The 27715-nt window shown below is 45.0% G+C and overlaps 1 protein-coding gene across 3 annotated transcripts in view; it reads right to left on the minus strand.

The window, feature by feature from the left end:
• Positions 1-2666: 2666 nt before the first annotated feature.
• The window catches only part of ARMH4 (armadillo like helical domain containing 4), an 80673-nt gene continuing 55624 nt past the window's right edge, over positions 2667-27715 (minus strand). Inside the window, exons 6-8 of one of the 3 annotated variants that reach the window (XM_065685434.1) lie at positions 11828-11859; positions 7201-7335; positions 2667-7004 (exon numbers count right to left, since the gene is read on the minus strand). In XM_065685434.1, the coding sequence (XP_065541506.1) occupies positions 6936-7004; positions 7201-7335; positions 11828-11859 (236 nt within the window). In that variant the 3' untranslated portion in view covers positions 2667-6935. Of the gene's footprint in view, positions 7005-7200; positions 7336-11827; positions 11881-27715 lie in introns of all 3 variants that reach the window. The other 2 variants (XM_065685433.1, XM_065685435.1) reach the window with 2 other exon arrangements.

The raw sequence follows: 27715 nt of genomic DNA on the forward strand, positions 1-27715 counted from the left end.
TCTATGATTCTATGATTCTAAGTCAAGAAGAAGGTCAGAAAAACCTCTACTTCAGGCCTTCTGGAGGACTGACTTTGGCCTGTTTAGGATGCTGGTTGGCGGAATTCCTTGGGAAACATTACTGAAGGACAAAGGTGTCTAGGAATATTGGACACTTCAAGAATTAAACCCTTAAGGTGCAGGAGCAGGCAGTCTCTATGTGCTGAAAATCTAACTGGTTGGAAAGAGACCAGCCTGGCTGAACAGGAGATACTGCTTGAACTCAGGAAAAGAAAAAGAGAATTTATTACCTGTGAAGACAGGACTATCACCCCATGGGAAGTACAAGGCTGTTGTTAGGTTATGTAGAGAGAAACTCAGAAAGGCGAAGGCATGGATGTAACTACATCTGGCCACTGTCATAAAAGATAATAAAAAGTATTTTAAAAGTATTTTAGCAATAGAAAGAGGGCCAAGGAGAACCTCCATCCTCTGCTGGATACTAAGAGAAACCTAGTGACTGAGGATGAGGAAAAGGCTGAGGTACTTAATGCCTTTGCCTCAGTCTTTACTAGTCACACCAGCCACCCTCGGGGTACTCAGTTCCCTAAGTTGGACAGCAGAGACAGGAAGCTGATTGAGGTCCCTATAATTCAGGAAGAAATGGTTAGTGACCTCTGCTCCACTTAGGTGAATACAGGTCTATGAGGCTGGATGGGTTACACCCAAGAGTGTTGAAGGAACTGGCAGAAAAGCTTGCTAAGCCACTCTTCACCATCCATCAGCAGTTACCATTAAGGGACTAATGGAAATGTTTTCACTGAGAAATGCCACCATCGTCTCTGCTGACTCCCTGCTGCTGGCTGAGTCTCAAGCCTTTTCCCTGCAGGCAGGGACTGTCCTGCTCCTGAACCCTTGGGAGAGCATCACTGTTGGGGAAAAAAAAGGGGAAAAACACTGTCACTACAAGCCCTGAGTAAGCTGACTGTCAACGTTCTTGTGCACTACATTTTTGCCCATAGAGGTCCAACCTTAAAGTGCTTGTTAACTCTCAACATGCACTGGGGGCTTCTCAGGTGGAAGATGAGATTTATCCCAAAGTAAAGGTTTTAGTGTCTAGCCTCAGGCGCTCAACCCAAGCACAGACCCTGGTGGGCTCAGGTCCAGCAGCAATGACCACGCATGGGTGGCTTTACCACCAGAGCAAGCAGGGAATGCCTTTTGGTTTATCCTTCCAAAATACATTTATGAAAACAAGCCCAAGCTGGGCTGTCTGTGCTGCTCTGCATGGATGGGTGCGTTACGGTCGATGGCCTGCTTGCAATTTAATCAGGCTGAGCCCTGTGCCAGGATGATCTCCTGCTTTGCTCAGCCCCATGGAACCCACACAGGGCAGCAGAACCAACGGGCATCTGGGACAACCAGCTCATCTCCTCCATCAGTGTACACATAACCTTCTTTGCTTGCGCGGGTTTTCTGCAGCCTTCGAATGGCTCCACACGTTTTTCATGTGGGATTTTTAATATGGTCTCTCTTCTCACCCCCGTTATCACAAACCTATGCCTTGGCTGGCAGAGTCAGGGACATTAGGAGGATACTGACTGACGGACAGAGGCTCACAGTGAGGCAGCATGATCACAGAGAGTAATTTCCTTAGAAAAATATTTTTCCTGTGGAAAAAAAAAAATCGTTGTTTATCTTCTTTCAGCAGGTTTTGTTTTTCATTGGAAAAAGTCAGCAATGAAGCAAACAGCTTCATGAATATACAGGCTGTTTTTGGCAACTGCCAATGAGCAAAGAATGTGTTCATGCGATCCCCGAACAGCTATTTCCCTGGGAATTTCTCATTTTGAACAAGCCATTTTTCATTAGAGAAAATGCACACAGTTGAACAAATAGTTCTTGTTGGCTCTTATTAGTAGAAGAGTGGAGAGGGGCAGGCAGTCACTGCCACAGGCTGGCTTTGTGTCCCGCTGGGTCACATTCCCACCCTGGGACCTCCACCTTTACACAGTATGGCAAAAGGAAGCATACCCATCTCATGTACTTGCAGGCAGTAATACAGTGCAAGAATATCTGCAAACAGGACTGTGAAGGCAATTCCAAACCCAGCCTGTATACCTCTTGAGTCTTTCTGATTCTTCTGCTTGGATTGCAGGTCCGTACAGATGTGTGGAGGGACATTCACCTGCAATAAAGCTGTTCCTTTATAAAACATTTGCAGCACCTGCAAGTGAGGCTCAAGGATCACCGGTGCCATATTACTGGGTCTTGAAAGATCACAGGGCACATGGGCACAGACCCTCCTCACAGGACAAAATGTAAAGGACAAATATCCTGGTATGGACAAAAGGACACCTGGCTGTATGTAAAGAACAACGGTGTAAGCATGTCAGTGTTTAGGCTCATTACAGCTACTGAAAACCCAGCTGAGGGAATATGGCATGTTACTCATCACACCCTACAGCCAACACCTACCTCCAGGTAAACCTTACCCAAAAAGTTCCAGGCTGAGGCTCCTTGCTGCTTGTACCACCCCTGCAAGCCCAGCCTGAGTCCTTAACACCAACCACGCAGCAGGAAGAAATAAAAGCAACACTCAAATCTTCCACGCAATTACTTCACAGCTTTACCTGAGAGACAGTGAATGCCATGAACCACAGATCAAGGAGACAAGGTGCTTGAAGTCAGGTATGATGGACATCTCTTTATTTTCCAATGTTTTAATTTAACAAAGTGCTACATTCCATAGTTACAGTATGAGGAGTTGCTCTTGTCCAAAATATAAAACCACAAGAAAGCATGAGGACTGCTAATATCACTCTATGGAAGCACTGCAGTCCAGAAAAACCTTACCTAGGTGAACATGTGGCATTAGAGACACCTTTAAAAGTCAGCAGCTGTATAGTGTAGGTGCATTTCATCAGGGCAAGAGCTGCACATCAGGCAGGCTGGTTCTCCTGCTGGAAATGGGGCTGAGGATGCTAAGCAGTTGTGTGATGCCTACAATAAATTCTGGCTTGTGCTATCAGGTAAACCAAAAACAGAGGCGAGTGACTCGTGCTGAGTTGAGAGATTATTATTGCTGCAGCAAAGCTGCGGTTGCAGCTGTGCCTTTGCATGGGGCCAAGGCTGCATTAGCAGTGCCATGACCCACCTCTACATTCAGTGGCTTTGCAGTTCACCCAGCACAGATAAGGAGAGCTCTTCTTGGCCAGTTTTTTGTTTAGTTTTTTTTGTCCTGCCTCTTTCAAAAGAATCTGCTTGTTTGGCACTGCAGAGGTATAGATTAAGTCAGTGGAGTGTCAGGAGAGTGCAGGCTTCAGCTCCTACCTGAAACCCTCCTCCTCTCCCTATCTGCAATCTGATAATTTCAAGCAAATGAATCAAACTCCAGAAATTGTATAAAGAATATTTTTAACAGCCTAATCCAAAGTCTAGTGGCCTTGGATAAGAAGGGAAGGAGCTGAATAATGCTTGTGCTTTAATGTGCTGCAGAAATTGCACTGATTTCAGTGGCATTGCAGAAAACCCTGTCCTGTGCTCCAAAGGCTCCTATACGCTTCACCAGGACCCAAGGCTGGTTTTGACTGTCCATCTTGCCTCCGCATTAAGAATAGGTAAGCTGAAGACATGGGGAGCCTCCAGGTTCTGGGACAGGTGCCTGACCAAAAACAACTATTCAACAAACACCTCCACTTCAAATGGAGGTTGTAATCTCTCTGCACTGCTGAGTGATGCAGGAAGTAGAGCTTCCTCCAACGAGCATCTCCCAACAAGGCACCTCAGCTGACAGTGTTCAGAACCAGACAAAGAACTGGGAGAGAAGATGGACCACAGGCAAAATATTTGGGCAGCCCTTCTAGCACATAAATCTGTCTCCAGCACAGACCAGACAGCCAACACCAAACCATGTATGCAGCTGGACCTCCCTTTCGGCTACAACTGTCTTTTCCAGCCTAGTTGATTCTATGATGGGGGGAGGGAAAAGAAGAGAGACAGTGAAACTGCCACTGTAGAAAGTCAGTGTTTCCCAAACTATGGATTTCTTAGCACAACAAAAGGCCACGGCTCCTCCTTACCAGCCTTCACAATCTATCAAATTGACAACCCTTCCATAAAGCTCTTCCTGTGCTGCCAAAGCAGCGGTACTCAGACTGGCCCAGGAGCTCTGCATGTTATCAGTTACTTAACACAACTTGTGTTGTTATCACACACTGTGCAGGCACAGCACCATTAACAGGAAAGCAAGAGGAGACTGCCCTTCACAGGCTGTCATTGCACAAAACCCTGCTGATCTCCAGCTGCTTGGGTCTTGCTGGTATGTATGTTCTCTTCTGCAGTGTCACTGGTAGCTCTTCTTTTCCAGTGTTATTCTGGGTCTCTCTTTTAAGCTACAGTTGCATACAAAGTACTCATGCCCAGCTCCCATGCCTTCTGCTCCAAGACATATACCCTCTTCTCAGAGAGATCCGAGCCTTTTGTCATTGCTTATTCTCCATACCTCCCTGGCTGGACTAGGGTAAAGTATTTCATGAACGTCTTGCAGCTGCCTACATAGCCTTGTTTCCAGCCTGCCTGGCACTGTACCTAAAAGACAAGCCTTTCTGGAGATACTATCCAGGAAACTAGAATGGAGGAGAAGTCATTCCAACCTTGCATCCCCCATCATGCCTTGCTAGGAACAAATTATCAAAGAACAAGGGACAACATTTCATGATTTTCAAAACTGCAAGACAGCCAGCAACGCACCACTGGATTGTTAGCGCCTCCTGACCACCTCCAAGCTCCAAGAGACTTAGGAATGAGAAACAAACAGGGAGAGATCCATCTGGAAGGAAAACTTCTCAGCTTGGATTGATCACCTATTATAGAAGAAAGAGGCTTTGATTTTGGGTAGGGGCATGTGAACTTAACTGCCAGCCAGAGCCTGTTAATAACACAGAGCTGCTTTTAGCAAGGCAAAATTCTCCTGGTCGAAGTTTCAGGAATGAAAAGGGAGAGATGCAAGTACTGTGGAGCCCTGGCTGGGAAAGCCTGTCCTAGAGGGATTAGGATATGAAGACTCCCCAACATACTGATGGACCAGGTTTTATCACACATTAAGCAGGATGAATGTGTGAGGGACCACACCCTTCAACTGGAAGACTAGCATTAGTAGCAGCATTTTGATACCAGGTTGACCTGCCTGTCCTTCTCCAGGTGACTCAGTAAGCACAAGGGTAAAGCCTACAGGAAAGTACCTGGGCTCTGAAGAGCACTGCTTGTTCGGAGCTAAACATCACATCTGATGACTTAACACCCAGAGGAGGCCCTCACTCTCTCAAGAGAGAACTCCGCTTCAGAAGGGTCTTCTGAATGTCCTCTCTACCTTGCAAACCCACTCACATGCCCACAAGACATGTGCTTACTATCATCAACATCCACCCTTTACAATCTGACAGACCTTTACACCTTTACAAGGACTGAAATCCTGCATCTGTCCCTCCCCAAACTCTCCTCCTTTCCACTTCTTTGAAGACTCAGTGGGAATTAATTTCAGAAGATGTGTGGTCTGGCCTTATTCTTCTAATCAGATCTACTCCAGCAACAGTTGCTGTTCCTTGTACGAAGTACAATTCCCACCTCAGAAACATGGATGTCTTGCATAAATGCCAGACTGAAGTAATTTCACAACCAGAAGCCCCTTTTCTAGCTATTTTGATGGAATTTCTGTGCAAAGCAACACTAGTTTCCCTAGTTTCCCTTGCTCGGTTCCTGTGACACCTCAGACACTGACTGTGCAACCTGGTGAGCTTGCCCTTACCCTGTGCCACCCTTGGGCTGCACCTCCACAACCCTCTGCAGCCATCTGTTCTACAGCTTCACCTTTCCCCCATGACTCAGTGTGACCATGCAACTCTCCACAGCAGACGCCTCCCCAGCTGTGGCTGCCACTGCTTTCCAACTATTAGCCACTAATCCCTCAACACTGACAGTCAGATGCTCTGCAACCTTTTGGGTCTTTCTGCATTCAGATCCATCCACATCCCCCAAAGGTGCTGTTGTTCACTCACTTTCCAGTGGGTAAAGGTGACAGATGCTCCACTTTCATCTCTATGTGAATGCAGCCTTGTGAGAGATAGATAAACCAGTAACTAGCATCCTTCAAGCAGGAGGCAGAACCTGAAGAAACTCCTGACCTGCCCTTCTCTTGCCTATTTGCACACTGAACAAAAGCTAAGAGATCCATGCAAGACTATCCATCAATAGGTGAGCGCTGGTATTTATTGTGCTGTAACAGACAGTGCTGGTTGCAAATTGATTAGGATTTTTGTGGTGAATCAAGTGTTGAGGCCATTCCTGTGTGTCTCCAAGAAGCATGGAGCAGAGCTGAAGGAAGAAAGAAGGGGTGAAAGTTGAGGGACCCGAGTGCAGAAATGTGCTTCAAACTGTATCAAGGACACTGTACATGGGCACTTCTCAGGTGGCAAGGGATACAAGTGTGTAATTCATTAATTAAGCAGAGCAGCTAATATTAGCACTAATGAACTCTAGCTCAGGTAATGTAACATTTAAAACCAATTGGACAGAAGTAATTCACAGTAAAGATTTCCATTCCTGGGTTAGGTGAGAGCTGCTGTTATGATTAGATTACTGCCAGCCAGGACCAAAACAGTACACCAGGGTAATAGGAAAATAATCATCCATATGGATCAGATCCAGCTGTAACAAGACGTGCTGTGGATCTGAATGAGGCGCCGGGTGTGAATATGAAATCTCACTACTGTATCAAAACAAACATCACTGTGGAGTACACGTAGAGCATAGCATGCTGTTTTGCCGGGGGGTACTGATCACCGCTTGGTGGCTCAGGACGGCGGAGAGCAGCGATGCAGCAGAAAGTCACTTGTTCCTTTTCTCCCCCTCCCTTCTTTTAAAAGTCACGGGTTATCACAAGGGCACTGCAATTTGATTCAAAATTCATCTTCAGAGCTGTCAGCTAAGAGCATGACTCGATCTTGCATGCTGTTAAATTCCCTCTGCTAGAGGAAGAAAAGAAACATGAAAGAGCTCCACATGCAAAAAGGAAATGAAGAGCATTCATATCCCCCCTGTACTCTGAGAGGTCCCAGCCACCTCAACCCAGACAAACTATAATCAGGCTGCACTCACCTAACAGAAAAAAATGGACAATGGGAGAGTGGGTGGGATGGGGGTTTTCCTTTGCAGTTGCCATACCTTTCTTTTATGTCTCTTTGAGCCATTTCTCCTTCGGCGATTCATAATCTTAATGCTGTAGAGTGCTCCTAGGATAAACAGGGCTCCAGCTATTCCAACTCCTACAGGAACCAGCATCCCAGACATGTATCCTGCCTGCGTGGAAAAGAAAGAAGCAGAGCAGCACTCAAAAGACCATATTTTTGGAGCTGTTTTTCATCAGTCTAGGACTGCTTTCATTACAGTTTATTTCATTGAAGTTCCTATCACCTGTCTGCATAGGATGAGCCCTGTTGCAGAATTGCTAAGCCCAACCAGCCCCCACTCCAGGCCCAAGCTGGTATCCACCACAGCTCACTCACGGTCAGTTTTTACTACAGATGCTTCCTTGTGATAGCTGAGACATTGCAGCACTTATCCACCTTTAGGACAGGAAACAATTTTGGTGCAGAGTTGCAAGTGCTGGGATGAAGCACCTGCTAATACAGGTGCATGTGTGAAGGAAAACCTCAACTGCCAAAAGCAGGCAATCTTGAGCCACAACAAAGACCCATGACCCCCCCAACAGCTTCACTACAACCTGTGTAAAGTAGGCTGAGTGCTTCTCTGAGTTCCCCAGGTACCACCAGCATAAATCAAGGCACAACTATATGTCTGGCCATGTTCAGCAGAGCTCAACCCAGAGACCTGAAAGATGCTCTTATGCTTTTCTGCATAGATCTGGACTAGCAGCATAGCAACAAGCGTTGCAGTGACACCCTGCTGCCCACAGCCCCCTGCACCACAGCTCTGGGGTGACAGGAGCAGGCAGAAAAACCAGTGTGTAAGAGCCACCAGGCAAGACAGCAGTCATCAGCCAGGGAGCAAGCAGAATGGGCGAGGAGGTGTTCTCAGAGAATGGCTGCTCTGTGAAGCAGGGATACTAACCTCCATCATCAGAGGTGAATAGGAAAGGGACCCAGCATCCTCCTGGCCAGCTGTGATTGCTGGAGTGTGTCTTATTGTGGGCAGACTGCTAATATACCTCCAGTAAAGGCAGACACAGCTCCCATGCTTCCCATAGACATGTTGGTATGGCAAAGCAAGTGCTCGGGGACACTAATGTCATATCTGAGCACAGCAATGGCAGAAGCTGCTCCTAGCACCCACAGCTGGTTCTCTGAAGGAACTAAAACACAAAGGCAGGCTGCGCTCGCTTTTCAGAGAGAAGCAGCAGTTTGCCCTCCCCCTGCCTGGCCCAGCCTGAGCCTCCTTGGCTTCATCGCCAAAATCTTTGAAAGAAATGCTTTTGCTTTGTATGGGAAGGGGTCACTTGCATGAGCAGGACAGTGACAAAAAGAGAGCACACAAACCTCCAGCTGGCCTTACAGGAAGCACAGCAAATGTAAATCAGCTCTAATTCAGTTGCTGTGATCCTTACATTTGCATTGCCCATTAAAAAAAGATACATAGATAGTATGACTAATTTAAAATTGCACATTTAAACATTCAAAATCCTTTGGAAAATATTCCCAAGTGCTTGTTAGTTTATATTTTACTGTTTTAAATGAAAATTAACTGAAGTCTTAAAGTGCCAGATTGCTTCAGCATCCTCACCTGATTCAGGCTGGGGGTCTCAATGGAGTAAGGGAGGCAGGCAATGGCTTACTCCCTTATTAGACTGCCTTTGTTCACACTGCAGCAACAGAGTCCTCTGCTGTGGCACTACAGCTTTACTCTTCCCCATCTACACCCCTCAAAACAGATTTTACACCTACCTAGGGACACATGCACCAATCAGACGACTATCAGACAGCTCTTAGCAAGCCTCAGTCCATTGCTTACAACCACTCATCTTTATCTGCATTCCCAAACTGCAACACAGCTTAACAATATTTGCTTACACCATAATTGCTTTTCTCTATAATCCTTTGAGTGTGTGTGTGGGAAAAGCTATTCAGTGCATGCTGCCTTGGCTTTGTACGCTTACCTGGATAACAAAAATAACTGCTTTCAATCTAGGGTGGATACAGTGCTAACAAGGGCTGTTTTGCTCTCCCTGATCCTTCCAGTTCCTACTCAGAGCTTTAAATAGGAACACCTTTGTGTGCGGATTCCAAGGCTTGAAGCATCCTGAGGTGCACTGTGCATGTTTCCTGAGCACCCTCCCAGAAAAAACAGCCTTGATCAGCAAGTGCTTGGAGGGGGCTGTGTGCCTGCACCCCAGTTCCTGAAAAAGGAGGTTAGTGAGAACAGCTAAAAGACTGTATCTCTGTGAGGCAATTAAGGTGCCTTAATTGGGTGACCTAATTACTGCAGCCCTGGTTTTTCTATTTGTGGAACTTTGCTGCTGGCGCAGGCAGTGAGGGGAAATTGAAAATGGCTTTTTAATTGCTGCCCTGTTGAATTTCTGTATCAGAAATCACTAGTTTTAATATGATGAACTTCCTAGACTGCCTGTGAGCCTTTTTTCTGCCTGGCCAGCCCACGCCCTTTTACAGGCTTCCCCTAACACCCAAACCAATGACTTATACCCCAAAAGCCTACAACATGAAGCAGATCCAGGAGCTTTTCTCCAAGCCAGAACACACAGTGGAACACAGCAGCTCAACTCATGAGGGCTTCTGCATTTGCTTCATAGAAAACCCCATTTCACGGGCAGCTCTGAAGCCACATTTTTACCCCTTATCCATGGGGCAGATGCAACTTCTTTGCAGATCCTAGGGATGCTTTCAATGTACTCAATCCACGACCATGACCTTCCTGGCTCTCCTGGACTTTGAGATAACAACAACAGAGGACTTCAGAGAAATCTCATGTCTATTATTTGGCATACAAAATGCAACATTTGAACAGTGATTGCAGACCAAAATCTGTCATTGACCCGCGCTTCTGGTCCCTCACTCCCCACACCCTTCTCTCTCCCAGCAGGGCAGCTCTGATGGACATATGAGGATTCATCTCTCAGGGATGGGGCCATCATGTGCAAGGATATTCTTCTGGATTGAGGGACTATTTATCTATGTAAAATAGATAGAGCTCTATATTACAATAGAGCCAAGGCCAACAGCAAATAAAAGGGGCACATATGACTGGTACTGATGAACTCCACAGGAATAGGAGGAAATGGGGTGAGCAGGCTTATTTGCAAGTGATTTGCTACACCTGCATTTGGTTGTGGGGGAGGGAGTGTTTTTTTGTTGGACTTTTTAAGGGAAAATGTGAGCAAGGTGAAAGATATGCCTCCACACATGTGGAGATCCCTCCAGAGAAGGGAGATGGCTCAGAACCAAGTTTCTCTTTTAAGTGGACACTAGCAGAGCCTCAGTTACACCAGTTCTTGTGCTGGGCACTGCCACATCTCTCTGCTCTACAGGGCAATTCTGTTAGAGACACACACCCCGCTGCGACAAGGAAGGACAGAGGTAGCCAACAAGGTGCCAAGAGGAAAGAAGTGAAAGCTACAGCTTCAGTGAGAAGGTATCTGATGCCCCCAAGCTTGTGTTGTGCTGTCTGGGGTAGGTCTGGCATGAGCAGGTGACACATGCATGCCTCATTCACCAGTCTTGGTGTCTGCTTTTTACCTTCATTGGGAAAACCATTCTCTGTTCTTTCAGCATTCGCTGTGGCTGAATCCCAGGCCAAGGTGCTCTCTTATGAGCATAGATTGTACTAGACATGCCTCCTTCCTATTGTAGGCAGAAAAGCAACTCAACAACGGCTGGGCAGCAAACCACTTTAAACCCTTCCATTTCCAATCCTGGAAAACAGATATGTAGACCCCATCTCTCTGTTCAGACTTCATCATAAGGTGCTGCTGAACTTTGGTGGGGATCATGAGGGAAGGCTGCATACACCAGATTACAATCTGATTAGAATTAGATATTTTCAGGGGCTGGAGTTTCCTATTGAGTCATTATTCCTCGTGGTGTTTTTTTCATCTATTGATTCTTATGACATTCAAAAGTTTCCAAGCTCTTTGAGTCACAAAGTGTTCTTGTTTTAAAACACTACTGTCACCTCATTTCTATCTTCATGGCTTTGTCATCAACACAAAATTTGGAAGGCTTCACAACCATTTCACAATGTTATTATTTGCTCTAGGGCAGCAGAGCCTGTGGCTGGCACAACTCCTGATTCCATGCACCACCACTCTGTAACACCAGCAAGACAAGACTGTTATTTTTTCAGTCTTCCTGTGTTTGCTCTTTTTCCTTCCAGGAATTTGCAGCTCTTGCACATGGAGGCTGTAAAGGTCTTGTCCAGAGCTGGTGATGTGGCACGCAGCCTCTCACCAGAGAGGATCGCTAGATCCTCTTGATTTGGATCCACCACAAAGCTTAGGACTTAGAGAAAAGGGGTAGAGGTAAGTTAGAGGGCAATTAAGAAAGTAACTCTGGTAGTCTGAAAAGAAGGACTAATGCAGAGAAGTCTATCAAATACCCCTCCTCCTCCTTCTGCTCTTAGTTACTACTCATCAAGGATGTATTGTGGATATACACCACTATATGCAACACCAACATCTAGTTCATTTGCCTTCCAGAGAAAAATTTAAGCCCTTTCTCAATTGTATTTGTAAAGATAAAGAACTGCACTGACAAGAGTTTATTTATTTCTGCAAGTAAACATGCTTTTGCTTTTAAAGTAATTGAAACTCTGAGCCTCCTACCTTATCTTTCAGCTTCTCCATCCAGCTTCTCACTGAAAAATAAGACAAAGAAGCTGTAATCATGTTACTTATATTATTAGTAACAAATGATAATGATAATATTAAAATAGACACTAATAAACTTGACAAGCTGATAACACTTTTGATTAGATTTCCTCTCTTCTCATTCATGAAAAGAGCAAATGCAGCAAATCAGCAGAGAAATTCTTCAAGTGAATTGTCAGGCAAGAAGCTCGCTTTTGCCTGTGCAATTCACATCTTCACAGGGATTAAAAAAAGGATGATGAAAAATAGTATTTCAGGTTGTGCGGTTTTAACCAGCAGCTGTCTTACACACACTGGGATGTAAGACAAGGAGAAAACCTTAAAGCTTGGCTATTCCCTTCCACTGGCCTCCTCCACATAGATATTCTCCCCTCTATGAGGCACAGCCTGTAGTGATGCCTAAAAAAGTATTATTCCCTGTCTTTTATTCCCTGTCTTTTATTCCCCTGCTTTTCTGGAAGCAGCCCACTGCCTGCTCAGAGGAGTCACCAGAAGACTGGGATAGCACTGGAGGTGCTAAATTACTAAACCAAGTAAATTCACACTGCCATCACAGAGACTTTAATTTCCTAGCAGTTAATATAAGCCCCATGAAATATGATGCCCAAGAATTAAAAGTCTTTAATGGCATGTACTTTGGGATTAAATATTCAGCTGATCTCAAAGAACTGCAAGTGCTTAGCAGCAGGTACACGACTCATGAACTCCACAGGTGACTGGATTTGTCTCTACCACACTGAAGACAAAATGCTCAGCCTTTGAGAGCTCCACTGGTATTTTAACAAATTCCTGCTCATGAGTAAGAGACAAGCAAACAGTTAAATATCAGGGTTTTTTCAGGGACAGGCAGCTGTGTTTTAAGCCTTGGTCGAGGACCCCCATTTCTCCAGGAGGACAAGCACAAGGGGACTCCTAGATGCACCAGTGTCCTTCTGAGGGATATTTCTCCTAGGACACATTAGATCCCAAATGTAACACACTGTTTACAGAGTGAGACCCTAAGTCTGCTTTCTTATAGAAGGTCCATTCAAAGCTTGCATTAGCAATATTAGAGCCTGCACATGCACATACATGACTCAGGGTAACTGTCCTTCTGAAATGAGAGCCTTACTGTGAGGGTGACGCAGTAGGGCAATCAGTAAATGGTGGTTTTATGTCTCAGATGATACAATACAGAGAACCACAGCATCTAGGAAGTAGTAAGACCCAGCCCAGAATTCAGCATCACTGAATTAAACTGAATTAAACTCTAACATGTTCAAAGTGATTTGAATACTCCCTTCTTAATTATTAGTAACATAACAATTTCCAAACAGAAGGACCCCAAGTTGTCTTAGAGGTGAAAAAGTGTGAAACAAGCATGGATGCATACACACAAATCCACTTATTTCTGACAGGTAGCTAAGAAAGAAAATGAGTTATCTATGAGACAGACACCTACAGCACTAGGAAAAGACAAGAGGTCTACTTTTATCAACTCTTCCCACCATTAGTCCTGACATTCATGAACTAAGCCGTAGTAAATTCAATTTACGAAGGGCCATGATCAGCATCCTCTGCCAGCTCAAGCCTGTATGCCTTGAATGTCACTCCAGTGGAATACCAGAGAGCAAGAAAATGCATGGCTCCCCTAGGCTAGGTTTCTCAGCTAGGTTTCTAGGTGTAACACTACAACAAGCACTGGATGTAAGTTTCACTTAGACTTTCAAGGAGAGACCCTATGCTGCTACCTGTTGACAGGCATGAGAGAGACCAAATACCAGGGAAATTCTGCTTAAAAATACAAATACTGCAAATCAAAAGAATTCATCCCAAATTCTTGCCAAAGAACCTTCTCATGACTCCATGTTCAATGTTTCTATTGTGTTTTACTCCAGGCTGCCAGGAGGAGTGGCGACAGTGACTCACAGTCACAGTAACAGCACAGCTTCAAAACCATAATGCACCTTTTGAAGCTTCGGACTGATGTCCTCCATGGACATCCAGACAGCTACAGGTGTCAAATTGGCCCTGACTCTAGCAAATCACAAAGCCTATTTTTACATATCTTTCTCAATACTTATATTGGATTGGTGATCTTGTCCACAGTTGACCCACTTTCTTGCAACTGAACATCAGTGCCTCTAAAGCAGCAGTTAACTCCGGAGTATTTCTGTCAAGTCAGAGGCAGGGGCTGATCTAATAATAGTCTACTACCTATTTTCAACAAACACAAATTCTGGGTTCATTCCTGTCTGCTCCACAAAACAACAGCAGCATGTTTGTTGGGACCCACAGACTCTATAGGACAAATCTTTATTTGCTATTTATACAACTGCCTGTTATTAAAACCAACCTTGTTTTCAGCCACATAGAGCATGTGGGATGCTTTCATGAATCAACCCAAGCCACAGGAAAACACCACAATGTGATTTCTCCCAGACTGGGTGCCTCTCTGACAGACACTTGTGACAGCCTCTTCCCTTTGCTAGAGGAAAAGAATGGCCCCAAATTCACGAAGTTAAGGCAGCAGGAGGTCGAAAACCTGGCTGACCCTTCAATGTCCTGGCAGGACTGCACTGGTGTGCAGCAGCAGCAGGTCCAGCTCTCCTGGGCAGGAGTGGAGAGTGCAGAGTAGCCTCATCCATGGCCTGTCCCCCCACCCAGGTCCACAGCCAGTCAGGCTAGGGCTATAGCAAGTCAAGGAGCACTGGATTACCATGAATTACAAACACTTTTAATGTCACTAATGCACAAATCTGGTTTAACACTTTTGAAGAAATGACAACCCAATTAAAACCAAGCACTACTTCAGTTATTTATCTATATGCAGACACTAAGGGGTGTGGGTAGCAGATGAAGCACTTTTTCAAGTTAGAATTGATAACTGTGCTAAATGGCTACCATCAATTAATTCTGGACTTCAGACTCTAATTATGCATCATTATCCGTAATTAATATTCTGAACGTGGTCTTGGAAGAGGAACATTGTGGATGGCACTTTCTCATGAAAATGCAACACTCTCCATGAATACTAGGTGACTTGCAATGAGGCCAAGCAAGTAATTAGTAACAGATACTCTAGTCCATTTATTTTTAATCATCCCCTTTTTTTCCTTCCCTCATCACAGAATGTCCTGAACAAATGACAACAGTCTCTGGGTGAGAAATTACTAACAGGTGTCTGCAGTGTTGGCTCATACTCCATGGCATTTTAAGGACGGCAACTCATCCTAACTCTCTGCCTTGGCTTGATTTTCATCCTTGGGTTTCATGGGAAGCTAAATTAAATAGGTGTGGAGCACTTATGAAAATTACATATAATCCGACATTTCCTCAATGATTTATATAATGTCTGCATCTCAGCAAATTAATTTTAAATAACATATAGCTTAAGATTAAGCAGGTCAGGAGCACAGAGGAGGAGCATGCTTGTCTGGCATTGGCATCAGAACAAGCCCAGGATGAATTCAGGCAGTTACAGATGCACTGTGTATTTTTAGTCATTTTTACCCAGCCTTCCCCTTCAAAATGTGCAGCCAGCTGTTAAGAAACTACAGTGCCAACTAAAGATCTAAAGAAGTTAGGCTAATTTGCAGACGTATGCACCAGCCTGCAGTGCCTGCCTGGCTCTTTGGAGGAGCCTGGTTCAAAGGGACAGTCAAGAACCCTCATAAGCAAAACCCTTCTGAAAGTTCAGATTTTGACGGATGCAGGCTGAGGGCTCAGGAGAGAGACAATAGGTGATGTTTGAGCATCTGTGGTATGCAGCACTGGATGGCCCAACATCTCCTTTCATCACTGAACTCTTCAATGCTACACATCCAAACCGACCCTCTCCTTTCCACTGTGTCCTATAGCTTTACATACCCTATAAGAATAGATTCAGCCAGCTTACCCAAGTTGTTAATTTGTTTTTTGCAGGGCTCCTCTTTACAAAGGGGGTGATCAGGTATAATTTACAATGGAGAACCAAAGCAGAAGGGGTTTGGAAGCTGCCTCCAAGTTCAGCTGGAAAGATCCTCTGACAACGAAGCATTTGCATGATTTGCATCAGGGGAGATCCATTATTTGTCACTTCTGACCAAAGAAAGTGAAATTAAGGTAGCATGACAGACCCTATGCACTGCATGTCTAAACCACAGTCTGACCCTTTCCTCCTAGGGAAGCATCTGATCTCTTGGCGTTTGGCTTCACAGCACCCTCAGCTTATAGCCCTGCAAAGTCAGGAGGAGAAGAGGATATTAACTGAGGGCAAAGATCTGGAAAAAGCTCACAAAATATTTACTACACAGTAACTCCAATGGCTACCGTGCACCCCCACCACGGAAAAAAGTGAGTCTACATGTACCACTATCAGAATCATAAAATATAGAATACCTTGAGTTGGAAGAGACCCATAAGGATCATCAACTCCAACTCGTTGTGCTCCCCCTCCCTGAACTCTTATCGGTGGCTTTCACTCATGACCTCACTTCTTGTTGCTGTTCCAAGGATAGTCCATCTTTAAGTAAGTCCTTTTTTATTAGTCAGGTCTCTTGAACTCCCTGTGTTCTGGAAGCTGCAGGGTACTGGGTTCCAGAGCCAGTCTCTGCCTTAAGCCTCACTGTAACACAACATCAACTCTCTCACCAAAGGCTTTTCCCTGCTTCCCTTGTCACCCTCCTCTGAAACCAGGAGCACAAGTCCTCTGGGCTTCGTGCTTTGCCAACTTTTAGTAATCCCAATTGCTTAATTATCTACTGCAATGCAATGATAAAGCTGCTTAATAATTCTGTTCATTTCTCATTCATTCTCTCCCTTCCCAGATGAGAAAATGCAGAAACCTTCTGGTGGAGATTTCAATCAATAATTCATGCCCTTCTGCCATAAGTTCTGTCTTCCCCTTCCCCTCTTAGATGCTCTGCTGCTTTACCTTGTCACTTTAGTTTCATCTTATCAGCTTGTTTTAATCATACTCTCTTTTTCAATCATCATCTAAAGCAATTCTAGTTTTCCATGGCAAAACCAGCATGTTATCCCTCTGCTTCTGCACTGTATTTTCAAATTCAGCACTTATATCTTCATTCCAGAACTTTATCTTGATACTGATGAAGGTACATCTAGCACCTTCTCTTTTAATAATTCTCCAACAACAACCACCAGACCAGTGGTGAAAATGTGGCACATAAGATCCTATATATTCTCCAAAGCACAGAAAAAAGGATTGAAGGCTGGTTTTATGGTGAAGAATCAACCTGGAGCCCAGGTAACCTGACCCAACCATTACATCTGCAGTCCCTTAAATGCAACAGTCTGAGAGAGTTGCACCAAGCTTCATACTGAGAAATCAGAAAATATCAGTCACCCCAATACACTCAGGACATGAAGAGATTTTGCTCTAACAGCTACCATTAATTGCTTTTATGTCTGTCTGAAGTCAGAGCATCCCTACCCCAGGAACCAGAGAAGCTATTTAAGGACAAGGTCCCCACTGCAAGCAATCTATAGATGCAGGAGGCAAAGGTGGATGGAGCCAAGGAGCAAAGAGAGTAGCCTTTCGAGCAGTGGAAATGCCTGATGCAGATGCTGGGCTTACTCTGCCTTACTCCAGCCACAACAAGGTCTTCGTCCTACCTTCAGCTGTGGGAGTTTTAAGGCAAGAAAAAGCTGGTTTAGCATATTTGCAAGAGTGTGGAAATTGCAAATATGTAGGAAGGAGGCTTTGTGTAGGTGATGGTACAGTGAAACGTAACTGCACCTTGCAGCTGACGTAGCGCAGCACAGCTTTGCCATCGCCTTTTTCCCTGTGACAAATTCATTCACCTCTTCCACGCCTGCCCGCTACCCTGCTCTTCCCATTCCCCCAGCACAAAATGGCTGAGGTTTGTTTTTGCTTGTTGTTGGAGCTAACATCTGGTGGCAGTCAGGAGGAGTAAACTTCATCCTTCATGTTTAGACTTTGCTAGAGACCCCACTGCCAGAGCAGCTACCTGTGTACACCCCTGCAGTGACAAAAGGGCACATTACTTTCCTCTAAAGCACCTGTTGAACCTCTGTTACAAACACTAGAGCAAGCCATTTGCTACAGTTAGTTCTCCTCTTCCCCAATTTAAACACACACAATTTCCAAGCTGTACTCCTAATTCCAGCAAAGGAGAGACGGTTAACACGTAACAAATAAAGAAGAGATTTTTTTTTAAATCAGTCCATATACACCAATCAATCTGCGCTGTTACATGGCAGATTTCATCCCTTCCTCTTGCAGATGAGACTTTATTTTAAATGACAGTAGTGAGAACAATTTTGCAGAAATGCTCCGTGCTTCATCTGCTCAGGTCTGGCAAGTTAATGGCACAAGGCTGCATTGGCTCCTTTTCCTTGAAAAACACAATTGCCAATTTAGTTACTAGCACAAATAATGCAGAAAGTGGCATTTGGCTGGAAGGCAGCATATTTTTAATTCCAGAAGAAAACTATACCTACTTGATGGGAATTTTGATGAATGCATTTTCCCCTATGCCCCACTCAAGAAGACTTGAATGGCCGCATAATCAAACAAATGTCAAACTGACAGTTACCATTTATGTTTTCAGAAAAAAAAATTGGTTGGGTAAGCTCTGAAATAACAATGTGAACTTTAATAGTTACGATACGACTGTCCAGTTTATTAACTGTACTGACAACAACTTTTTCTCTGGCCACCCAGCTACAACCCAAGCCTGGCTGCACACTATTGCCTGCTACAACCTATGCAAACCTCTTGAGAGAGAAAGGAAGATGGGGAGGACCACTCGTCATGCTTACCCAGAAAGCAGAAGCTCCAATGGGCTTCCTAATTCATTCCCTGACCTTATCAATCCTTATGACACTGCCTTCCCCTTGGCATCAGCTCCTGTTTCTCCTTTTCCTTTCCCTTTGCGCTTTTTTAAGCTGTTTTCTACTTTGATCAGTGATGAAAATCTCCATTCAAACTCCAACCCCTGGGTTCCCCTGGCTGAGACACAACAGACAGCAAACCCTGATTTGGGTCTCAAGGCTTCCCAGCCTGCCGGAAGATCTTCACGCTGAATTTCTACTTCAGCTCCTCTCCAAGGGAAGCAGCATGCACAAAGCCAGGTAGTGCTTTTACAGCAGTCTTGGGTTCATCTTGTCACTCTTCGGAGATTTTTTAATCCATTCTCCAGGTTATGGGTGTCTGGGTTAATACCACTCACCTGGTCCATGAGGCGAGTAATGAGGGCACTTGCACAAGTCCATCCCAGTCCAGCATGGTTTCAGCTGAGGGAGGGGGAGCCACAGAGGGAGTTTAGCTGGGCGGCAAAGTAAAATATCTCTATGGCAGAATATTGCAAGAATTCAGAATGCAGGGATTACCACAAACTCTGAAGAGATATATTAATGCCCTGAAAAAACAAAACCCACTAAAAAAAGCACATGAAGCCTTTCTTTCATAGGACACATAGCTCTTCAATTGCTGCTTTTATGCAGTATTATTTGGATAGTGCTACATAAACAAATGGCACACAAATGCTATCTTAAAAAGGTAAGTAAAGCTGAAAAATCAAGACTTGTAAATAAAAAAAAAAAACCATTTTGCATGTTCAGGAGGATACCACTTCTAATTGCCCATTATTTTTTCTCTGAGGTCTCCAATCAAAAAGTTATTGATGGCTTATTTTTTCCTTCTCTTCACACACTAGAGCAGGTGAATTTCTTTAGCTAAAATTTTCTTTAAAAGTCTGGGGCAAGCACCATGGGAAAATTTCAGTCCAAACAGTTAAGGTTTGGTAAAGTTATCAGGAGCTAGAATACAACAGAATAGAAATCCAACAAATTTAATGATTGGCAGGGCTGTCATCGCCAGGCAAGCCACACTCACGCGCAGGTTTACAGGGCAATGCCTTATGAGGGAAGCATTACCCTTCCATCACAAGAGTATCTCAACCTTAATGAGAGATATTTTTAAAAGCTTTAAGGTACACTGAGATCCTTAGCTGGCTGTTTCCTAACTTACAGCAGCTGAGGATGTGGACCTAGAACATAAATTCTTCCTGCTGTCAGCAGGCTCTGTGTTGTGTTTACAATCTGCCCAAGTCATCTTGGGGATAAGAGAAAACAAAGAGCAATAAATAAAAGCACAGAGCTGCTCTGCAGCAGTTGGGAAGCTGTGACATCCAACGCCACCAATACCAAGAACCAAGTTGCAGAAATGGTTCAAGGATTTGGAGAAGGCTGAGGTTCTGAATGACTTCTTTGCCTCGGTCTTCACTGGCAAAGGCTCTGACCACACCACCCAAGTCTTGGAAGGCAGACACAGGGACTGTGAGAATGAAGACCCTAGGCCCACAGTAGGAAAGCATCTGGTTCGAGACCATTTAAAAACCTAAACATACACAAGTCCATGGGACATGATGAAATCCATCCGCAGGTCCTGAAGGAGTTTGGGGGTGTTGGTCGATGAGAAAATGAACATGAGCCAGCTTCAGTGTGCGCTTGCAGCCCAGAAAGCCAACCGTATCCTGGGCTGCATCTAAAGGAGCGTGACCAGCAGGTCGAAGGAGGTGATCCTGCCCCTCTACTCTGCTCTTGTGAGACCTCACCTGGAGTATTGTGTGCAGTTCTGGTGTCCTCAACATAAAAAGGACATGGTACTGTTGGAACAAGTCCAGAGGAGGGCCACGAGGATGATCAGGGGACTGGAGCACCTCCCGTATGAAGACAGGCTGAGAAAGTTGGGGCTGTTCAGCCTGCAGAAGAGAAGGCTGCGTGGAGACCTCAGAGCAGCCTTCCAGTACCTGAAGGTGGCCTATAAGGATGCTGGGGAGGGACTCTTCATTAGGGACTGTAGTGATAGGACAAGGGGTAATGGGTTAAAACTTAAACAGGGGAAGTTTAGATTGGATATAAGGAAGAAATTCTTTACTGTAAGGGTGGTGGTTTGCCCAGGGAAGTTGTGAATGCTCCATCCCTGGCAGTGTTTAAGGCCAGGTTGGACGAGGCTTTGGGTGACATGGTTTAGTGTGAGGTGTCCCTGCCCATGGCAGGGGGGGTGGAACTTGATTATTTTAAGGTTCTTTCCAACCCTAAGTATTCTATGATTCTATGATTAAGCCAATCTTTTAGCTCTTTCTGGCACCAAGTCCCTGTGAAATTGCTGGTGTTTTTGGCCAAGCTACAACTGTAGGATTTGACCCTGTTTTTTTTGTAGAAAAAGAACATGAAATGGAAATTGGTCCCATGCTACCTTTTAATGCTCATTTTTTCAACAAGCTTATTTTCTGCTCCATAACCCAGCACCCATTACCATAATTTGGGAAAGACATGTACATTTTTGCAACATAAAACTAAATGTCAAGGCATTTTGATGGAGGAAGTGAAAAAAGCTGGAAAGTCTGCAGAATGCCTCAAACATCCCTTTGCTCTAACAGCATCTCATTTCTGCTGCAAGACAGAATCAAAACAATAGTTGCTGTTACTCGGCTAAATACCTTCCGAATTTCAAGATGAAGCCATGTGATATTTCCCTCTACAGAGAAGAGAGGCCATTTCTCTGTACAGCTCTCAAACTATTTGTTCAGCCCTCTTTAAATGCCAGCCACATAAACTTTCCTGTCCTCCTGACAGAGCCCACTTCTTACCTACTTTAAAGGACCAGCAGCTAAATTGCAAAATTTCTTTCTGTACTTCGGTTTATGTCTGAAATTAATCAGGTTCACAAGATTCTTGGTTTGCTTTCTTCCTTCCATACTGAGCAAATGTAATTTTCGGATTCATTTTTCCTGGGCACACTGCATGGAGGATTTGCCTACAGCAAAGCTGAAACAGGGCACTTTCCAAAAGAATATACTTATTTCAAGTTTTGGCCTTTATTATGGATGGCCAGATGCAGCACTCACCATAAAATGACATAAAGATCAATAAAGTACTAAATGGTTGGAAATTAAAATTAAGTTGACCTTCAAAGGAAAAAAATATATATTGAACTATGTTTTTAGCAAACATAGTTCAATTATTCTAGTAATTTAACTACAAACCCCTGAGCATCACTGAAATGGTAGAAATAAAATCTGATTATCTCAGAGACTTATTTTTATACAAATACATAGGAACATGAGCACTGTCCAGTGTTAATTGCAAAGGGAAAATGCACTTGTTTATATTTGCTAACAGAAAAAGTCTGATCCCACATTCCTCCTGCATCACGAACTGAACATCGATTCCCACTGTAATTCGATGCTCTTGTGATGAAACACAAAATAGGGACTTAGGGTTCCTGACACCAGTTAAATAGCCTTGCAATTGACTTTTTGTATAACCACAGGCAAGTAGATTAATCTCTGTTACTCCATTTGCCACCCTTACCATGGGAATATGAAGGGTATAAAATATAATATTTAGTAGGTCTTCTCTGTTGCAAGTTGCTTGTGTCAGAGCTGCACTGTCAAAGCCCCTACTGTAATACCTCAATCTGGATGTGATCCTCTAGAAGCTAACAGAGTACAAATATTAAATCACAGTAAAATGGTCTTATTCAAAAACATGTTATTTAGGAGGCCATTATCTTAAGTATCAAAGTATGTAGGGTGCTAAGGAAAAAATGAATATATTCTCCTTTCTCTACTCTCATTAGCATCCGCTCAGACTGCATTACCTACTCCTGAAGACAGAACATGCAGAAAAGTTTTTAATGAATGTTTGAAGAGAGAAGCAAATTTACAAATAAATATAGGACCAAAAAGGGAAGAATTCTGCTGCTCAGAAAGCTGCTCTGAGCATGTGTTTGTGACAGAAATTTAACCTGATCTCAGGAAGAAATGTGAAATGTGGGACAACAGACCAAACTCAGCCTTTCACTATGCGGTGAAACTCCACTAACTTCAGAAGAGATGCACTGCCAGATGATGTGCCCTGCCCAGGGCTGTGGTCACCTATATGCTGTCAGGAGAAGCCCAGCTCCAGGGAAGAGGTGATACCCAACTGCTACTGATCAATCTGTGCCTGCCTGGACTTCAGAATTGGTGCTAACAAAGAGCCTATGAAAAGATGTTGTTCCATTTAATTCACGTAAGGCCTCACCTACTGTCTGCTAAGGTCAACATGAGCCTGACCAAAGACTCAGACACGCTATACATTAAGCATAAAATGGTCAATTCCCATTTATACTTATGGTAAAATTAACAACGGTGAAGGTTGAAAATCCATGGAGCAAAGGATCCTTGTCCAGCCAGTGAAGAAGAGAAGAAAAAATAAATATTTTATTAGGCAGGTGAAGAAAGTGAATGGGTTTTCCCCAAACCTCTCCCATCAACCTGTAATGCTCACCGTAGACCTATGGGAATAGGCCCAACAGAGATCACAGAGAGAAGAAAGAGAAGGAGCAAAGAAAACCACCGTGGAGAGAAATGGAGATGGTAGGATCTTACTAGTAGTACAGTGATTTTCCAGTGTGCTTACGCTTCCCAGTGATTTATTCCTGCTGTCTACAACTGGCTTCTGTCACTGGCAGCTCCAGAAATTATGACACCCTTCAGAGACCAGGTCACCGAGAAGGTCAAGGGAGAGCCGAGTACCGTGAGACTGCTGATCAGACTCCGAGCTTCAGGAAAGCAAAGGTACAAAAATACTTTATGCCTGGAAATGAGGCAGACAGGGAGGTAATAGCATGCAGCATCATGCCAAGGCAGCATGAATGATGCCTTCTACTCACTGTAATGCATTTTTAATGAACACTGCTACCCTAAATTTATAGCATATGAAGTGGGGGAGGGAAGTCCTCTTTGTGCATCCCTTGAAGTCATGTAAGACCAGGCTAAGCTAAAAGCTAAGCGACAGAATCTGATGCGCCACAAAGTGTTACTACAGCACTGCCTAAAACGAAATATAAATCAGAAACGCAGTTCTCACCATACCAGGCTGCTTGATGCCTACAGGAACCAGAGTGACCATGGACAATCATCTACCCACTTGAACCAGGGTGATGGATCTATTTGCAGCAGAAATATGCCCTTCCATTGGAAACATGCTGTGCTCCCTACTGCTGGCAAGCCTCATGCAGAGTCCAGCAGCTTTCTTAAAATGATTTCAAAGGGGAAGGGGTTCAGGTTAAGGAACATTTTGAGGCAATTTCGGAGTTGAACAGTCACCTCCCAGATAAAGGCTTTGTGCCTCATTGTATGCTGTGCCCAACACTGCAGCAGCCTGAATGCCAGAGGAACGGAGCTCCTGGGTTGGAATGAAGATCAGCACTACAACAAATCCCCTTTTCTTTCTTTTTTTGACATTGTGGCATCTTGTAGCTCTTTTCTGACTGGGGACTGCTGCCTCCACAGGATTCTATGCTCTTTGGTCTTTTGTCACAACATGACCTTCACATGAATGTGGCCTTATCCCATGCTGTAGTAACACTTCATGGGCTTGTCCCATGCCAGTGATGTGGTGTCAATTCAATGCTGTGCAGCCCACCCTGGTTAATCTGTCCTCCGATCTGTAACTCCAGACCTTGGAAATTGTGCCAAGGAAAAGGCAGCTCCTGCGACAGCAGAGGCCTCACTTACTTGGAGACTCAGAGCTTGGCAGCAGTGAGGTACATTTATAACGTGCCACAACATTGTAACAGAAATCACATCGTTGCTCCAACTGGCCAAGGCATAGAACAGTATCATGGGAGGATGCCAAAGGCTGGCTGAGCTTTCATAGGAGCCAACTTTAGCAGCCTCATTCAGCCCAAAAATGTTTGAATCATTCACGTCCTATCACTATTTCCCCTTTAGATGCTGTCTTTGGGCTGGAGAAGGGTCACAGATACCACGCTCTTGAGGAACTGCGCTGGACATACCCCAGTGTGCATGGGGAGATGCATGTCCAGCTGTCTGGCTGGTCCACCCCACCAGACCTCAGACAGCCATTGGATGGGGAGTCTCTCTGGGCATGCATATATTCAGGAAACCTCAAACACATACCCAGGACAGGTCATTCACTGCAATTAAAGCAGCTTTGTTTCCCAGCACCCTGATCCAAGGGAAAACTTGCAAGGGGGAGAAAATGCTGCCAGTGACAGCACAGGAGTCTACAGGGACATGGTACAGAGAGGAAAGAGGCTGCTCTGATTGCTCCCAAGCACTTGCACTCTCAGCTGCATCCTAGGTGCTACCATACTGTCAAAGAGTAAAAGGTGAGAAGACTTATTCCTGCTCTCCTCCAGGCTGGGCTGGCCACAGGACAAGTATCCTCAGCAGTCAAGTCTACCGAGGTGCCTAGGGATGTTCTTATCCAACACTAGGTGGATTTAAGAACAGATATGGTCACAGAAGAGCTGAAAGGCCCTAAACATAGTCTAAGTTCATTTCTGAGAGAATTTGCAATTGCACTGGCACCACAAATGCACACTTATACCAATATAAGCTGAGCAGAAATCACTACATCATCTGAATCACAGAATCCCAGAATCCCAAGGGTTGGAAGGGACCTCAAAAGATCATCTAGTCCAACCCCCCCGCAAGAGCAGGGTAACCTACAGTACATCACACAGGAACTTGTCCAGGCGGGCCTTGAATATCTCCAGTGTAGGAGACTCCACAACCCCCCTGGGCAACCTGTTCCAGTGCTCTGTCACTCTTACAGTAAAGAAGTTCTTCCTGATGTTAACGTGGAACTTCCTATGCTCCAGTTTACACCCATTGCCCCTTGTCCTATCACTGGATATCACTGAAAAAAGCCTAGCTCCATCATCCTGACACCTACCCTTTACATATTTGTAAACATTGATGAGGTCACCCCTCAGTCTCCTCTTCTCCAAGCTAAAGAGACCCAGCTCCCTCAGCCTCTCCTCATAAGGGAGATGTTCCACTCCCTTAATCATCTTTGTGGCTCTGCGCTGGACTCCTTCAAGCAATTCCCTGTCCTTCTTGAATTGAGGGGCCCAGAACTGGACGCAATATTCCAGATGCGGCCTCACCAAGGCTGAGTACAGGGGGAGGAGAACCTCTCTTGACCTACTAACCACTCCCTTTCTAATGCACCCTAAGATGCCATTTGCCTTCTTGGCCACAAGAGCACATTGCTGGCTCATGGTCATCCTCCTATCCACCAGGACCCCCAGGTCCCTTTCCCCTTCGCTACTTTCCAGCAGGTCACCCCCCAACCTATACTGGTACATGGGGTTGTTCTTCCCCAGATGCAAGACTCTACACTTGCCCTTGCTAAATTTCATCAAGTTTCTCCCTGCCCAACTCTCCAGCCTGTCCAGGTCTCGCTGAATGGCAGCACAGTCCTCTGGTGTGTCAGCCACTCCTCCCAGTTTTGTGTCATCAGCGAACTTGCTGAGGGTGCACTCAGTTCCCTCATCCAGGTCATTGATGAAAATATTAAACAGCACCGGTCCCAGCACCGACCCCTGAGGGACTCCACTAGTCACAGACCTCCAGCTAGATTCTGCACCATTGACCACAACTCTCTGCCTTCTTCCTTTCAACCAGTTCTCGATCCACCTCACTACTTGATCGTCAAGCCCACACTTCCTTAGCTTATCTATGAGGATGCTGTGGGAGACAGTATCAGATGCCTTACTGAAATCAAGAAAAACTACATCTACCGCTCTACCATCATCCCTCCACCTAGTCACTTCCTCATAGAAGGCTATAAGGTTGGTCATACATGACTTCCCCCTCATAAAACCATGTTGGCTGTTCTTAATGACCCTCTCATCCTTGATATGCCTAGTGATGGAGTCAAGAATAAGTTGTTCCATCACCTTTCCAGGAATGGAAGTAAGGCTGACCGGTCTATAATTACCCGGGTCCTCCTTCTTGCCCTTCTTATAGACTGATGTGACCTTTGCCATCCGCCAATCCTCAGGCACCTCGCCCGTTTCCCACGACTTACCAAAGATGATGGAGAGTGGCCTAGCAATGACCTCCGCCAGCTCCCTCAGCACCCGTGGGTGCATTCCATCCGGACCCATCGATTTACAGATGTCCAGATTGCATAGCTGATCCCTAACCCAATCCTCATCTACCAAAGCAAACTCCTCCTTTGTCCTGACTCCTTCTGGGGCTATAGAAATCCGGGGCCCTCGGGGAGAGTCTGCAGGAGTAAAGACAGAGGCAAAGAAGGCATTCAGCACCTCTGCCTTCTTTATATCCTCTGTCTCCAGGGCACCCACTTCGTTCAGCAGTGGGCCTATATTGCCTCTTGTGTTAGTTTTATTTGCTATGTATTTGAAGAAGCCCTTTCTATTGTCTTTAACCCGACTAGCAAGATTGAGTTCCAAGGAGGCCTTAGCTGTCCTAATTGCCTCCCTACATCCTCTAACAACTGTCCTATATTCCTCCCAAGCGGCCAGCCCCTCCTTACATAATCCATAGATTCTCCTTTTCCACTTGAGTTTGCCCAGCAGCTCCTTGTTTAACCACGCCGGTCTCCTAGATCCCTTACTTGATTTCCTACTCATTGGGACGCTCCGATCCTGAGCTTGGAAGAAGCGGTCCTTGAATGCTAATCAACTATCTTGAGCCCCTTTACCGCCTAGTACACTTTCCCATGAGACTTCCCTTAGCAGTTGACTGAAGAGGCCAAAGTTGGCCCTTTGGAAATCCAGAACTGTGGCTTTGCTAGGTATTCTATTCCTCCCACACAGGATCCTAAACTCCACCATCTCATGGTCACTGCAGCCAAGGCTGCCATTGACCGTCACCACTTCGACCAAACCCTCCTTGTTGGCGAGTACTAAATCTAGCAGCGCTGCTCTCCTAGTTGGTACGTCCACCATTTGCATTAAGAAATTATCGTCAATGCACTCGAGGAACCTCCTAGACTGTGACAATGATCTACTCCCATCTCATACCGAAGGAAACAGCTGAGCCAGGCTCAAGTCAACCAAGTTTC

This window comes from Lathamus discolor, chromosome 6 (assembly GCF_037157495.1).
Source record: "Lathamus discolor isolate bLatDis1 chromosome 6, bLatDis1.hap1, whole genome shotgun sequence".
NCBI lineage: Eukaryota > Metazoa > Chordata > Aves > Psittaciformes > Psittacidae > Lathamus > Lathamus discolor.